Genomic DNA, 16530 nt, shown 5'->3' on the forward strand with positions numbered 1-16530 from the left:
AAAGTGAATAAAGGACTTAAATGTAAAATGGGAAACCATAAAAATCTTAGAAGAATCCATAGGCAGCAAAATATCAGACATATGTAATAGCAATATCTTTACCAATACATATCCTAGGACAATGGAAACTAAGGAGAAAATAAACAAATGGGACTACATCAAAATAAAAAGCTTCTGCACAGCAAAAGAAACCATCAACAAAACAACAAGAGAGCCCACTACATGGGAGAACATATTTGCCAATGTTACAACCGATAAATGTTTAATCTCCAAAATTTATAGGAAACTCATACAACAAAAGGGAGGTAAATAATCCAATCAAAAAATGGGCAAAGAACCTAAATAGACAGACACTCTTTGAAAGTGGACATACAGAAGGCCATGAGACATATAAAACATGCTCAAGTCACTAATCATCAGAGAGATGCAAATCAAAACGACAATGAGGTACCATCTCACACCTGTCAGACTGGCTATCATCAACAAATCAACAAACGACAAGTGCTGGAGAGGATGTGGAGAAAAAGGAACACTCGTGCACTGCTGGTGGGAATGCAGACTGGTGCAGCCACTATGGAAGACAGTATGGAGTTTCCTCAAAAAGTTAAAAATGGAACTCCCATTTGACCCTGTGATCTCACTTCTAGGAATATATCCCAAGAAATCAGAAACAGAAATCAGAAAGGATATATGCACCCCTATGTTCATAGCAGCACAATTCACCATAGCTAAGATCTGGAAACAGCCTAAGTGCCCATCAGTAGATGAATGGATTAGAAAACTGTGGTACATCTACACGATGGAATACTATGCTGCTCTAAAAAGGAAGGAACTCTTACCATTTGCAACGTCATGGATGGAACTGGAGAGCATTATGCTAAGTGAAATAAGCCAGTCAATGAAGGAAAAATACCACATGATCTCACTCATTCATGGATAATAGAGACCATTATAAACTTTCGAACAATAATAGATACAGGGGCAGAGCTGCCTCAAACAGATGGTCAAACTGCAGCAGGAAGGCCGGGGAGGGTTGGGGGGCAGGAGGTAGGGGGGTAAGAGATCAACTAAAGGACTTGTATGCATGCATATAAGCATAACCAGTGGACATAAGACATTGGGGGATAGGGGAGGCTAGGGGACTGTCTAGGGCGGGGGGATAAAATGGACACATATGTAATACCCTTTGTAATACTTTAAGCAATAAATTTAAAAAAAAAATCAATAAAATATATTTAAAAAAAAAACACAACTGAGTGGTTATTACATGATATTCCAAAATGTTATCATTCATGATATCCTTGAGAATATGACCCTTACTGTGTAAGAAAGGACATAAAGATTTTAGATAAAAGAATTAAGTAAAACCCAAAAGACATAAATTCAAGTGGAAAATAACAGTATGAATTCATGAGATGGCTTTTTTCTTTTACAATTATACTTATTTCCAAAACTCTGTCCACTAGATCCCTAGGGAGAATGACTTAGCATTAATGAGCACAATGAAGGCCAGAAAGTGCTCTTGAAATACTGTTTCTAACTGAAAGAAACCAAAGGCCCCTGGAGAAATATAGTGGAAAGGTGTATGTAAAATCCTATTGTATTGAAAAGCAGATTAACTTCAGGAACGTGAATAGGCTCCAACTGGTCAAAGATAGGATATTTTGAGCATCAATAAAGATTACATCAGAAATGGATTCAAATATATCAAATGCATAAATTCCAAATAACACTTTAAGAAAACTAATTGGTTACCATTAGAGGATACAATGTTGAAAACTGGTAAATACAGGAAAAAAAATCAGTTACTCTACTTTTCCAATATGAACCAAATAGTAAGTAATAGAAAGTTTATGTCCTAAGTAGAAGTATTCCAGTTAAAAAAAAAAAAAAAAAAAAAAAAGGAAGTATAAAATTTAGACTATCATCGTTTTGCAATCCTTAATTAACTGGTTCTAGCCGCTTTGCATCAAAGCTACTGACCTCACATATGAGAAACAACAGGCATTATGGCCTCCTCAGAGGAAAACAGAGTTCCACCTATGAAGCAGACTCATCCCACCCCCAATTCTATAGATAAATATTAATTTCCATGAAATTCAGAGGAATGAAAAAAAGGATAAAGTCCACCACAGGGATGCAATCAGCAAAAGTCAGACTATAGGAAACCACATAGCAAATGAACCGGTTTCTTCAATAAATAAATTGGAAAGGAAAACAATAACAACAAAAAAGATGAGTAAGAAACTTATAGATCAAAAGTGACTTAAAAGTCATACCAAACCAAAACAAGAACTAAAACACTATACATAAGTAAACTACAGTGTTTCAGGTGTGCCAGGCTTCCAAATATGAAGAGCTATGACCCCAAAGCCTAAAACTTTTAATGCATCATTTTAAAGTTATGTAGCTTTTATTTTTATAATGGAGTCACTCACTAATCATAATACAGAATGAAACATAATGACTACATATGCATTCTATTACTCTACTACAGCCTTCAGTAATTTAAGGTATTTGTAAAGATTAAGATACCTGTATGTTCAGAATTGGCTGTAAATAAGCAGAGCAACTTGATTTAAAATTAGTCTAATGCTGAAAAAGTATGTAAATTTAGAATACAGAACAGGAATATTAGGCTTTAAAGCAAAGGACCCGACTTCTTGTCATGGTCCAATGTTTCTTCCTAACTGACCTTGGCAAGTATAATGATAATGAGCAAGCCAAGGCATTAGGCTAGGCCAGTGGTCGGCAAACTGCGACTCGGCAAACCGTGGCTCGCGAGCCACATGCGGCTCTTTGGTCCCTTGAGTGTGGCTCTTCCACAAAATACCGGCTCTTCCACAAAATACCGACTTCTGCGCATGGGCCACGAAGTTTTAATCGCACTGTACGTGCGCACCCGCACGTGGTATTTTGTGGAAGAGCCACACTCAAGGGGCCAAAGAGCCACATGTGGCTTGTGAGCCACAGTTTGCCGACCACAGGGCTAGGCCATTAGCTAGATAGCTCCTTCCTGGGGCTGATCATCTGGCGGGGAGGTAATTACACATGTGACTAATGTTATATATATAAAAAAAAGTACAGCGTGCTATGAAGCGTGTCCCCCTAATAAAAAGGAAAATAGCATACTCTCAGATGAGAGGAAGCAGAAAAAAGCACTGGGAACCACTCTTAAACACTTACCCTCTAGTTTACTTAAGTTTTTTTCACCTTTGGATAAGTGTAATAAAACAATGACTATTTGGTAGGTAAATTAATTTATTCATATTTATCTTAAGATCTATGGACCTTAAGACATGAAGAAAAATAAGCCTTGGCATCCCTAAGACTGTACCGATGAAGAAAGGAGCAAAGAAAATGTTTATCAACAATGCATAATGCAAAATAAGAAGAGGTGTACAATTCTGTAAACAACCTCTGTATATTTTAATTTAACCTATGTACGTACATATGTATGTACACACAGATGTTATGATCCTCCAAAGACAACTGCATCCACTTCTGTAGGATTAATTCTCTGACTCCCAGATCAGCAGGTTGGTACAGCCTAATAGCAATCTTGAAGGCCAAACTGTGTACATTTCACACTGGGAGATTCCCACAGATTCCTAGAGACTGTCCTTTTAAAGCTTTTAGAGAAAGATGCCATCGTTTAGAAATAGCCTGAAAAATTAGTTCAGTCAGCCTTAAATGACTTTAATTTAAAAAATTAAATCCAAAGAATAGTGTTTCATTTCTACTTTCTATAAATAATTTTGATATACATAAACTAATGTTTTTTTTAAATAAAAAATTCCCTATCATGGGAAAATACTTTCGACTTTTAATTCTTTGAGATGTTTTAAAAAATATTTTTATACCAATATTATTTCACTGTAAGTTGCATTTAGTTACCATGCCTCAAATTAGTTGCTTTATTTAAAAACATAAAGTAATTTAAATTTAATTATTATATGCTACTTATATTATTTTTATTTTCCATATAGGTGTTACCTACCTTTTTTCTTCCATTAGCCTATAGGAGCTAGGGACTTGTACATAGGAAACTTTAAAATATTCAAAGAGTAAATACAGATTGAGAACAATATATAACATCCCTTTCACCTTCTCCTGTTGCTTCTCTCTTAGCTAACCTTTATAATCTTCTCCACCAGAATACAGGTAAGGGACAAAAATATATGGTACTCACTTTTGTTGCTTATTAATAAAGACCAACATAAGTATTCAATTATATGAGCTTTTATATAAATCATGTTTTCCATTTTTTACAGATAGTAAGTATAGAGAAATTCTAACATCAAAAAAATATTTAAACATTAAAAAAAAAATTAGCTTTGTTCCTTAAAAAATACCCAGGAAAGCAAATATATAATAAAATCAAGTTCTATTTGAAGACTCCCTTATAATTAATATTTAACATGAAAATTGAATATTCATAAAGCAGTCTGATTTTTTCTATACTGAATCTTGGTCTATGAAGATAAATAACAGCATTAGAAACTAGAGGGAAAAATAACTTTCTTTTAACTAAGATTTATTTACTATATTTTTAAACTATAGAATAATATTGCTAAACATTAGAATAAAATTATTAAACATTCTTGGTTAGCGGGCTATGAACTAAAAGGATGTTATTTACTGTAGGTACCATGCTTATCCTATATTAAAATCAATAATGAACAGTAGTTTTTAGATAGTTTAAATAAAAGTAATTAATTAAAAGCCTTTTTAACAAAAAACATATAAAGACTTGTTTCAAGAGTTAAATTTTTGTTAACTAAAGTACTATTACAAATAGTACATAATAACATTTATTTATAAAACTTCTAAACACAAGTTGCTTGTGTATGTTTCTGCATTTGTTTTTCTAACAACTATATACTCCTGCAAGGCAAAAAGTGACTAGTACTTTATAATATATGTTATCATAATAAATAAGTTAGTTTTGGACCTTTTATCCCAAAGTCTTATATGAAATTTTACAGAGATATTTTTTGTTTAAATTTACTTACTTTGTAATACGGTCAATGTTGGCAATTTGCTTCTGGTTCCGTATAATCTCAATGGCTGCCCAAAGATGCTGGATAGCTTTTGTATCCGCCTGTCGTCTTTTTGTTAAACGTGCCATGACCTGTTAACTGCTTTAGCTGTAGGAATATACAAAAATATAAGGACAAAAAGCATGGATTACAAAATGAATTATAATTAACACTATCAGCACCTTTTGAATACTGCTGAGTACACTAACATAGTATGTAACATGACCAATTTTTTATTTTCTACAATACATATCACCAATTACTTTCATAAAAATATCATTCAGTTCATTACTTCATGAAGAATGACATTTTAAGACCCAAAAGTTAAAAAAACAGCATCCTAAAGACAAATGGTCACCTTATTCCAATAGATCAAAATATATATATTTAAATTTTATTTTAAAATAAAAATATCACAACATAAAATTTCATTTTTGATATTACATTGTGCCTCATCTTACAGATTGATACAAAATGAAATTTAAATGCCCTAGTTCTGTGGTTCTTCAGTTTATTATACTCATGGTTTAAATTTCAATTTTATTTTATTTTATATAGTCTTATTGATAAATGAAAACAACATTCTCTTTCTTTAAAGTAAAACTATAAACAGAGAATATAAGGTAGTTATTTCTGGCTGAGGTGTGAAAGGCTGGGGCAGATACACAAATGTTGGATTAGTGTTGGTTGTTTATTACATTATTTGAAAATAACATTGCTATTTTATTCAAATTTCAGTATTCTGAGTGAACTAAGGAAAATGGCCACTAATGTATCCTGGCAAGATGGGGGGTTGCAGCCTAAATGCCTGTGCTATTACCACAGAAAGAGGCATCCCTGGACTCTCACCAGGGCATGAAGGGACCTGTTTATCTTTGCTTTTAAGAGATGACTGGATGTTTAAAGCAAAGATAAAAATAATTATGATTAGATTTATAACATACGTAGACATAAAAGAGGTTACAATACCACCACAAACGGGGAAGAGGCAGCAATAATTACCATTATGTAAACTCTTACACTTTATGTGAAGTGGTTTTATAGTAATTCAAGGGGGACTATGGTAAATTGAAGATGCATATTATAATCCCTAGAGGAAGCACTAAAGAATACAAACAGGAGCAGTTAACATTAATTCAACTTATAAAATGTTCTTTCAAAATATGTGTAAAATTAAGGATAACTTATTCAAAACTACAGAAAATATATAACAACAAAGTTAACGTTGAAAAAATAGTACCTAAATAAACAATTTTATATAACATAATCTAACAACTAGAAGAATACAATGAGGGAAAGTAGCAGAAACCCTACAAGTTATGTCAATTCTTACCAATGGTTAAAATCAAGACTAAAGAATTAAGCAATTCCAAGTTTCAGAAAAACAGATGTAAAGTTAAAATCAAAGAATTCTAGGATCTACCTGAACCAACTCACACAGGTGAATACATATGCCCTGTTAATGAAGGTACACCACCATAAGGAAGATGCTCATAGTTATAGGAGCCCCAAGAGAACATTGCAAAGAATGCAACCCAAGTAAGGTGAAAACAATAATGCCTAAACCATATAATAGTACCAAAAACAATATGACCCAGTAGAGCAAGGTCTCTTTAACATACAATTGCTAAAATTCTCCCTTCTTAATGAAATCTAAAATCATTCATTCATTCAACTCTTCTGTATGCTCTGGAAATATAGCAATAGCAAAAGAGACACAAATCTTTCTATCATAAATAAATATAATTTGAAATTCAGGCGTTCATCAATAAAAAGAAAATCTCAGAAAATGAGTTTCGTATATCCTATGTACATAGTTTGTCATTTTAAGTCTTCATTAATGTGGCAAACCAAACTTTTCAGTCCATCTTTCCTAAATGTATATTACATTACTACAAAACTGAATCCTCAAAATGCCTAAATATGTCCAAAAACTTCACACCTTTATCCCTTTGCTGAATAGTTCTCTCTGCCTAGAATGTTTTCCCCTGCCCCTTTACGAATTATTAAAATTTTCCTTCTTTTTAGAAGCTACTCTAAAGCAATTGTTCCTGACTAACAAACTGAATCAAACTCAATTCTCGTGTATTATAGTGTAATTTGTTTATGCATCTCTTCAAATTTATTGCGTTGTACAAAAATTATAAATTCCTCCCCAAAGAATCCATTAATTCAAGTAAGAAAGACTATATCCTGTTTAGTTTTTCATCTGTCTTTAAAGGTGCCTAGCATAATTATAAACACGATAAACTTTTAGTATTAAATTATGAAATTCAACTTTTCCAACTATGCTATACAAATAACAAAGTCCCTGAGTAAGCCTTCATTTAAGTTAGATCAAAGATTAAAACACCAAAAACAAAGATGAGAAGACTTGTAGAGGTATTTAATACAGTCCTGAACGACAGACTCCCCTCAGGGAGTTAAGGGTTTTAAGTTCCTTGTGTTATCTGGGAAGAAAATAATTTACATTAAACCTTGATACATCAAAAACACAATTTACTACCTCTAGAGCAACACTTTTTAACTAGTGTGCAACAAATTTTAAAACACTGAATACACTGACCTCTTTTCCCTTGGATTGTCAAATGAAAACAGCCAATACTACAATAGCCATCCGGTATGAATTAATCAAAGTTATACCTATTTTTTTTTTTTGGTCAAATAGGCAAAAAATAAAAAAAATTGGGGGGGGTGGTTCTACAGAATTTTAGTAATTAGCTTATGTGTGTCATGAGATAAAAAAGATTGAAAATCACTGTTCTAGAGTGAACAATCCATAAAAGAATACATAATGACCAAGCTACTAGAAGGGGTAAAAAGAGTTTTATCAATACCCTCCTACCACCAAAAAAGAAGAAATCGGAGCAAGATTAATAAAAGGACATTATAATATACTAGAGGCCCGGTGCAAAAAAATTTGTGCACTCGGGGGTAGAGGGTCCCTCAGCCCGGCCTGTGCCCTCTTGCAGTCTGGGACCCCTAGGGGGATGTCCACCTGCTGGCTTAGGCCTGCTCTCCGGGGGGGATTGGGCCTAAACTGGCAATCAGACATCCCTCTGGCAGCCCGGCAGCCCTCGGGGGATGTCCACTTGCCAGCGGAGAGCAAACCTAAGCTGCAGTTGGACATCCTTAGCGCTGTTGAGGAGGCAGGAGAGGCTCCCACCACCACCACTGTACTGGCAGCTATCAGCCTGGCTTGTGGCTGAGCAGAGCTCCTCCATGTGGGAGCTCACTGACCACCAGAGGGCAGCTCCTGCATTGAGTGTCTGCCCCCTGGTGGTCAGTGCGTGTCATAGTGGCCAGTCATTCCCAGTCTTTCTGCTGTTAGGGTCAGTTTGCATATTACCCTTTTACTATATAGGATAGAGGCCTGGTGCACAGGTGGGGGCCAGCTAGTTTTCCCTGAAGGGTGTCCCAGATCAGGGTAGGGGGTCCCACTTGGGTGCCTGACCAGTCTGGGTGAGGGTCTGATGGCTGTTCGCAGCTGGTCACACACCCTTCAGGGTGGGGGTCCCCACTGGGGTGCCTGGCCAGCTTGGATGAGGGGCTGACGGCTATTTTCAGGCTGCCTGCACTCCCTTTAGGGTGGGGGTCCCCACTGGGGTGCCTGGCCAGTCTGGATGAGGGGCTGAGGGCTGTTTTCAGGCTGGCCAAGCTGGTGACTGAAGCTCCCAGCCTCTCCTTTTTTTTCTTTTTCTTTTTTATTCTGGGATTTATTTACCTTCTATAATTCTATCCAAAAGAATAGAAAAAAAGGAAATATGCCCCACCTTGTTATTTGATATCAACTAGACTTGATATCAAAACCTAAAAAAGGACACTGGGAGATAGTAAAGTTATAGGTCTATCTCATTCATGATCATGAATGTAAAAATTCTAAACAAAATACCAGCAAATCAAGTCCAGCAATACATAAAAAGCAATACAGCCCAACCAAATTTACTACAATCCTAACAACTCACCCCACTAAGGGAATAAAGGAAGATAATCATATAATCAGCTTAATAAATGCAACACAAAACAAAACACACTAGATACAATTATTCATCCATTCAAAGCAAAATAAAAATACAAAGAAAAACTCCTTAATGTGAGAAAGGATACCATATAAAACCAATAGCAGAAAATTCATTCTCAATTAAATGCTAAAAGCTTTCACTCTGCAAATGGCAATGAACTAAAATAGCCACACTCATGACTTCTATTAAACACTGAACTGAAGGACCCCATCAGGCAAGGAAAATAATAAATGACATATATGATTGGAAAAGAAGTATTAAAACTCATTATTCAGAAATTATGTCTATCCATAGAAAATTTTCAAAAAAATCTACAGATGAATTATTAAAATTAGTAAGTGACTTCAATGTTAGTGGACATAAAGCCTATACAGAAAATAATTTATTTCTATATACTAGAAAAACTGAGTAAATAAAAAAATTTTAAATATTATTTACAATGTCACTCCAAAAAAAATCACCTAGGAAACACTAATAAAAGATATGCAAACTTTCTAACCAGAATGCCATGAAACTTTATTGAGAAAATCTTAAATGACCTAAATAATGGAGGGGTAAAAGTCATATTCATAGATAAGGTTAATATTGTAAAATATGCTAATTCCCCAAAATGATTTACAAATTCAGTGCAATTTCAACCAATATTATAATGGAATTTTTTTAGAGTAAATTAAACTGATTCTAAAATTTATATAGAAATGTAAACAGTTAAGAATAGCCAGTAAACAAACAAGATACAAATAACAAATAAGTAACAAACAAGACCATAACAGATATAACTGGAAGATCTGATTGCATACATCAAGACATATTGTAAAGCTACAGTGATTAAGACAGTGTCAAAGAAAACAAGCCATATAAATTCATGGAAAGGACCAATCCAGAAACAGACTCATACATATATGGATACTTGATTTATGTGACAATGATGGCACTTGCAAAGCAATGAATTTAAGATAACTCCATAAAGAATGCTGGGTCAATTAGATATCCATATGGGGGTGGGGGAAGGGGGTTATCAAATAACCTTTACCACACACAAAAAAATGAATTACCTGTACATTATAAGCATGCAAGCGTCTGGAAGAGAATATAGCACACTATTTTTATGAACTGGAAATAGGGAAAGATTTCTCATGCAGGATATATATAAACACTAAAATGCTAAATGGGTTGGAGTGTCATCCCATAAAGCAAAACGTTTGTGGGTTTGATTTCCAGTCAGAGCACATACCTAAGTTGCAGGTTTGATCCCCAGTCAGGGCGTGTACAGGAGGCAACCGATCAATGTTTCTCTTTCTCAAAAGTCAGTAAGAAACATATTCTCAGATCAGGATTAAAAAAAAAAAAAAATACCAACATTCGCATTATAGGAGTACCAGAAGGAGAAGAGAGAGAGCCAGAGAGATTGAAAACCTATTTGAAAAAATGACAGGAAATGTCCCTAACTGGCAAAGGAAATATACATACAAGTCCAGGAAGCATAAAGGGTCCCAAACAAGATGAACTTATAGAGGTCTATACCAAGATTCATCGTAATTAAAATGACAAAGGTTTAAGACAAAGAGAGAATCCTAAAAGAAAAGTACTTACCTAGAAGAGAGTTCCCATGAGGGTCAACTAATTTCTCAACAGAAACTGTTCAGACCAGAAGGGATTGCCACAAAATATTCCAAGTGATTAAAATCAAGGACCTACAACCAAAATTACTCTACCAAGCAAGACTGACATTTAGAATCAAAGGAAAGATAGAGTATCTCTGACCAAAAAAAACAAACAAAAAATAAAAGATTCATCACCACTAACCCAGTACTACAAGAAATGTTAAAGAGGCTTCTTTAAGAAAAAAGGCTAAAAATATGAATAAGGAAATAGAGCAAAAGAAAAAATTCTCACTGACAATGGCAAACACATAGTCATAGCAGTGGTTCAACCAATGATAAAGCTAGTATAAAGGTTAAAAGACAAAAGTAGGATACTGAGCTCCTAACTTAGGCAGAGCCCTTGCAGGGAAAGCACCCAGCCCCTAGCATAGACTGAGCATGCTCTGTTGGCAGACAGAGCCCTCGCTGGGCGAGCACCGCGCACCTCGACAAAAACAGAGTGTGCTCCGCCACCAGCACAGACAAACCCTTTGGCTGGGCACACCCTGCTCCTACAAAGATAGACCTGCTGCCCAGTGTGTGCTATACACCTGGCAGAGACAGAGCCTTGAGCCAGTGGGTGCTCTGCCACCAGCACAGACAGAGCCTTTGACTTGTGCACACGCTGCCCCCAGCACAGACAGATCTGTCACCTGATGCACACCCTACCCACAGCCCAAGTCAGAGCTGCTGGTGCGACCTGGTGTGCCAAACCACAGGTCACAGGTCCATGCTGTAAGTGCACTGCCAGAGGGACGTAGGGCACCATCCTGCCTTAGGGGCTAGAGCAGCATGGCAAACTGCATGCCAGAGGGCTCTGGGCCCTCACAGGGAGTCGCCCACCAAACTCAAGTAACGGACAATTGAGGGACCAGAATTGTAGGAGAAGGGGATACAACTCAGAGCAGAAATAATAAAGGTGTGAAACTCAAGGCAAACCCAGCCCCTGGGCTAGCGAGTCCAGCACCATTGGACTGTGAGGAGTCTCAACCCCTCAGACACCAAGCAGATAGCCCAGAGCCAGAAAGAGCAAAAATGGGGACACACACACACACACAAATACCCAAAGGAAACAAAATAAGGACTCACCAGAAAATGAACCAAATGAAATGGAGGTATGCACTATGTCAGAAAAATAATTCAAAATAAGGGTCATACAATTCATAAACCAGATGTATGAGAAAATCAACAACCTATGTAAGAATTGGCGAGAAATAAAGAGTCATATAGCTATAATAAAAACCACCATGGAAGCTTTCAACAGTAGACTAGGAGAAGTGGAAGACCGAATTAGCAAATTAGAAGGCAGGGAAGCAAAACACACCCAAACTGAACCACAATTGGAGAAAAAAAATGAAAAGACAGGAGGAGATCCTGAGGGAGCTTTGGGTCAACAGAAATGAAGCGACATATGTATAATAGGGGTGCCAGAAAGACAAGAAGAGAAGCAAGGGTTAAAAAACCTATTTAAAGAAATAATGTCAAAAAACTTCCCTGATGTGGGGAAGAAAAAGTCACACAAGCACAGAGTCCCAAACAAGATGAACCCCAAAATACCCACACCAAGACACGTCGTAATTACAAATGGCAAACATTAATGACAAAGAGAGAATCTTAAAGGCTGTAAGAGCAAGACAGAAAGTTACCTACAAGAGAACTCCCATTAGACTATCAAATGATTTCTCAACAGAAACATATCAGGTCAAAAAGGAATGGAAGGAAGTATACAAAGTGATGCAAAGCAAAGGACTGGATATAAGAATACTCAATCCAGCAAGGCTATCATTCAAAATTGAAAGGGAAATCAGGAGCTTCACACACACACAAAAAGGCTAAGGGAGTTTATCGCTACCAAGCCAGCAATGCAAGAAATGCTAAAGGGACTGTTGTAAAAAGAAGGAACACAGGCACAAAAAATAAAAATGGCTATAAACAAATACCTATCAATAATAACTTTAAACATAAATGGACTAAATGCTCTAATCAAAAGGCATCAAGTGGCTGAATGGATGAGAAAACATGATCATATATATGCTGTCTACAAGAGACCCACCTCAGAACAAGAGACTCACACAGACTGAAAGTGAAGGGATGGAAAACTATATTTCAGGCAAATGGAAATGAAAAAAAAAAAAAAAGCAAGGGTGGCAATACATATATCTGACAAAATAGACCTCAAAGAGAAGGCCATAACAAGAGATAAAGAATGCCATTTCATAAAACTAAAGGGATTGATACAACAAGAGGATATAACTCTGGTAAACATATATGAACCCAATGCAGGAGCATCCTAATACATAAAAAAAACTTCTGGAAGATATCAAGGGAGAGATCGACAGCAATACAATCATAGTAGGAAACTTTAATATCTCCCTGACAACACTGGATAAATCCTCTAGACAAAAAATCAGCAAAGAAACAGCAATCCTAAATGATTCACTAGATCAGATAGACTTAATTGACATCTTCAGAACATTTCACCCCAAAGCTACAGAATATACATTTTTCTCAAGTGCACATGAGATATTTTCAAAGATAGACCACATATTGAGTTAAAGGCAAAGTCTCTTCAAATTCAAGAAGATTGAAATCAGGGCCCCACCGCTGGTCCACCTCTGCACACCAAAATCAAATTGGAGACACGCTGGTGGGAGAGCCAGTGAGGAGCCGGAGTCCAGCCTGCAGCGTGAGCACCTGTGTCCACTTCCCAGCCACCTGCCCAATGCGCTCGGGCTGCCCGCCGTTGAGGCATGGCCACCCCCAAGAGGAGCTGCCCCTCTCCCGTGACCACCTCTGAGGGAACCCACATCAAGAAAATTTCCATCAAAAGGAACATCACTGCAGGGAAGTCAACATTTGTGAATATCCTTAAACAAGTCTGCGAGGATTGGGAAGTGGTTCCTGAACCTGTTGCCAGAAGGTGCAATGTTCAAATTACTCAAGATGAATTTCAGGAACTGATGACATCTCAGAAAAGTGGTGGGAAATGTTCTTCAGATGATGTATGAGAAACCTGAGCAATGGTCTTTTACCTTCCAGTCATATGCCTGCCCCAGTTGCATATGAGCTCAGCTTGCCTCTCTCAATGGCAAGCTCAAAGATGCGGAGAAACCTGTATTATTTTTTGAACGATCTGTGTATAGTGACAGGTATATTTTCGCATCTAGTTTGTATGAATCTGAATATATGAATGAAACAGAGCGGACAATTTATCAGGACTGGCATGACTGGAAGAATAACCAATTTGGCCAAAGCCTTGAACTGAATGGAATCATTTATCTTCGAGCTAGTCCAGAGAAATGCCTGAGTAGAATATATATACGGGGAAGAAATGAGGAATAAGGCATTCCAATTGAATATTTAGAGAAGCTTCACTATAAGCATGAAAGCTAGCTCCTGCACAGAACACTGAAAACCAACTTTGATTATTTAGAAGAAGTGCCTATCTTAATACTGAATGTTAATAAAGACTTTAAAGACAAACACGACAGTCTGGTTGAAAAGGTCAAAGAATTTTTTTTTAAAAAAATCTTTATTGTTCAGATTATTACATTTGTTCCTCTTTTTTCCCCCCCATAACTCCCCTCCTCCCAGTTCCCTCCCCATCCTCCGCCCTCACTCCCCACCCACTGTCCTCATCCATAGGTGCACGATTTTTGTCCAGTCTCTTCCCACATCTCCCACACCCCTTTACCCCCCAAGAATAGTCAGTCCATTCCCTTTCTATGTCCCTGATTCTATTATAATCACCAGTTCATTCTGTTCATCAGATTATTTATTCACTTGATTCTTAGATTCACTTGTTGATAGATGCATATTTGTTGTTCATAATTTGTATCTTTACCTTTTTCTTCCTCTTCCTCTTCTTAAAGGATACCTTTCAGCATTTCATATAATCCTGGTTTGGTGGTGATGAACTCCTTTAGCTTTTCCTTATCTGTGAAGCTCTTTATCTGACCTTCAATTCTGAATGATAGCTTTGCTGGATAAAGTAATCTTGGTTGTAGGTTCTTGGTATTCATCACTTTGAATATTTCTTGCCACTCCCTTCTGGCCTGCAAAGTTTCTGTTGAGAAATCAGCTGACAGTCGTATGGGTATTCCCTTGTAGGTAACTGAGTTTCTTTCTCTTGCTGCTTTTAAGATTCTCTCTTTGTCTTTTGCTCTTGGCATTTTAATTATGATGTGTCTTGGTGTGGTCCTCTTTGGATTCCTTTTGTTTGGGGTTCTCTGCACTTCCTGGACTTGTAACTCTATTTCTTTCACCAGGTGGGGGAAGTTTTCTGTCATTATTTCTTCAAATAGGTTTTCAATATCTTTCTCTCTCTCATCTTCTGGCACCCCTATAATTCTGATGTTGGTACGCTTGAAGCTGTCCCAGAGGTTCCTTACACTATCTTCGTATTTTCAGATTCTTTTTTCATTTTGCTTTTCCGGTTGGGTGTTTTTTGCTTCTTCGCATTTCAAATCATTGACTTGATTCTTGCGCTCCTCTGGTCTGCTGTTGGGAGTCTGTATAGTATTCTTTATTTCAGTCGGTGTATGCTTAATTTCTAGTTGGTTCTTTATCACAACATCGAGGGTCTCATTAGATTTCTCGAGGATCTCATTAAGTTTATCGGCGGCTTCTAGACAGTTCTTGAGAGACCTTAAAAGTGTGGTTCTGAACTCTATATCTTCCATTGACAATTTTGTCCTGTTTCTTTGTCTCCGCATTTTGTTATGCTTTCTTGGTGCACCCCCTAGTGGTCTTTGTGCGCAGTCTTGGAGTTAAGCCTTGATTGTTGTAGCTAATACTAGGGGGGATTTGACCTCCAGGCCAAGTGGCTGTGAGCAAGGTCAAAGAATTTTTGAGCACTTTGTGATCTTGCTGAAGATTTCAGGGACCAAAATGATTCCAGACAGTTCAGCTTTGTGTATCTTCGTAGCTTTGTATTTATACAAGTCTCTAAAAAACCCAAATTTTTAACCATTTTTGTTCCAAGAAAAAATAATTTTTTTATGAGTCCTATATGAAAGTTTATGACCAGCTTCTTCCTACCTTCCCTCCCTCCTTCCCTCCCTCCCTTCCTTTCTTCCTTCCTTTGTATAAAAACCAGACATTTAATTATCCCTCATGACAAGAAGTCTGGAGGTAGATGGTTCCAGAATCACTATAGTGTTGTTTTCTTGTGTGTACCCTAAACCAAGATTCCACAAATAACAATAAACATTGCTTGTTTTCTTGTGTGTACCCTAAACCAAGATTCCACAAATAACAATAAACATTGCTTGTTTTCTTGTGTGTCCCTAAACCAAGATTCCACAAATAACAATAAACATTGCTTGTTTTCTTGTGTGTACCCTAAACCAAGATTCCACAAATAACAATAAACATTGCTTGTTTTCTTGTGTGTACCCTAAACCAAGATTCCACAAATAACAATAAACATTGCTTGTTTTCTTGTGTGTACCCTAAACCAAGATTCCACAGAATCACTATAGTGGCTAAAGGTCCTATATCACAAAGGACCCACCCTCCTCTGTCTTTCCCCTGTTATCCTCCTCAGCAGGTTGGCTTTTTTCCTGGTGCTTCTCATCTCACTGTTGACTAGTTTCTTAACTGGATTTCTTAACTGGAAACTTTGTTTCATAGAAAATGGTAACGTGTCCAGTGTAAATTAGAGCAAAAAGTTGAAAATGGAATGTAAGGAATCGCTAGAAAAATAATTGTTTTATTTTAAGTACTTTGATCCATTGCCTCCCCTTCTACTTCAATTTATGTGGAAGATCAGATGTAATATTTAATCAATTCATTGATATTTATTAGTGTGTCTATAATACA

General features: G+C 36.7%; 1 protein-coding gene and 1 pseudogene across 22 annotated transcripts in view; one reads left to right on the forward strand and one right to left on the reverse strand.

The window, feature by feature from the left end:
- Positions 1–16530, reverse strand: part of ZMYND11 (zinc finger MYND-type containing 11) — a 138715-nt gene that overhangs the window by 82801 nt on the left and 39384 nt on the right. For 16 of the 22 annotated variants that reach the window (XM_036342994.1, XM_036342863.1, XM_036342926.1 and 13 more), the window contains exon 2: positions 5016–5150. In XM_036342994.1, the coding sequence (XP_036198887.1) occupies positions 5016–5131 (116 nt within the window). In that variant the 5' untranslated portion in view covers positions 5132–5150. Of the gene's footprint in view, positions 1–3451; positions 3667–5015; positions 5153–16530 lie in introns of those variants that run through there. The other 6 variants (XM_036342872.1, XM_036342934.1, XM_036343021.1 and 3 more) reach the window with 3 other exon arrangements.
- On the forward strand, positions 13458–14220 carry LOC118665035 (annotated as a pseudogene).

This window comes from Myotis myotis, unplaced genomic scaffold (assembly GCF_014108235.1).
Source record: "Myotis myotis isolate mMyoMyo1 unplaced genomic scaffold, mMyoMyo1.p scaffold_m19_p_1, whole genome shotgun sequence".
Taxonomy (NCBI): Eukaryota; Metazoa; Chordata; class Mammalia; order Chiroptera; family Vespertilionidae; genus Myotis; species Myotis myotis.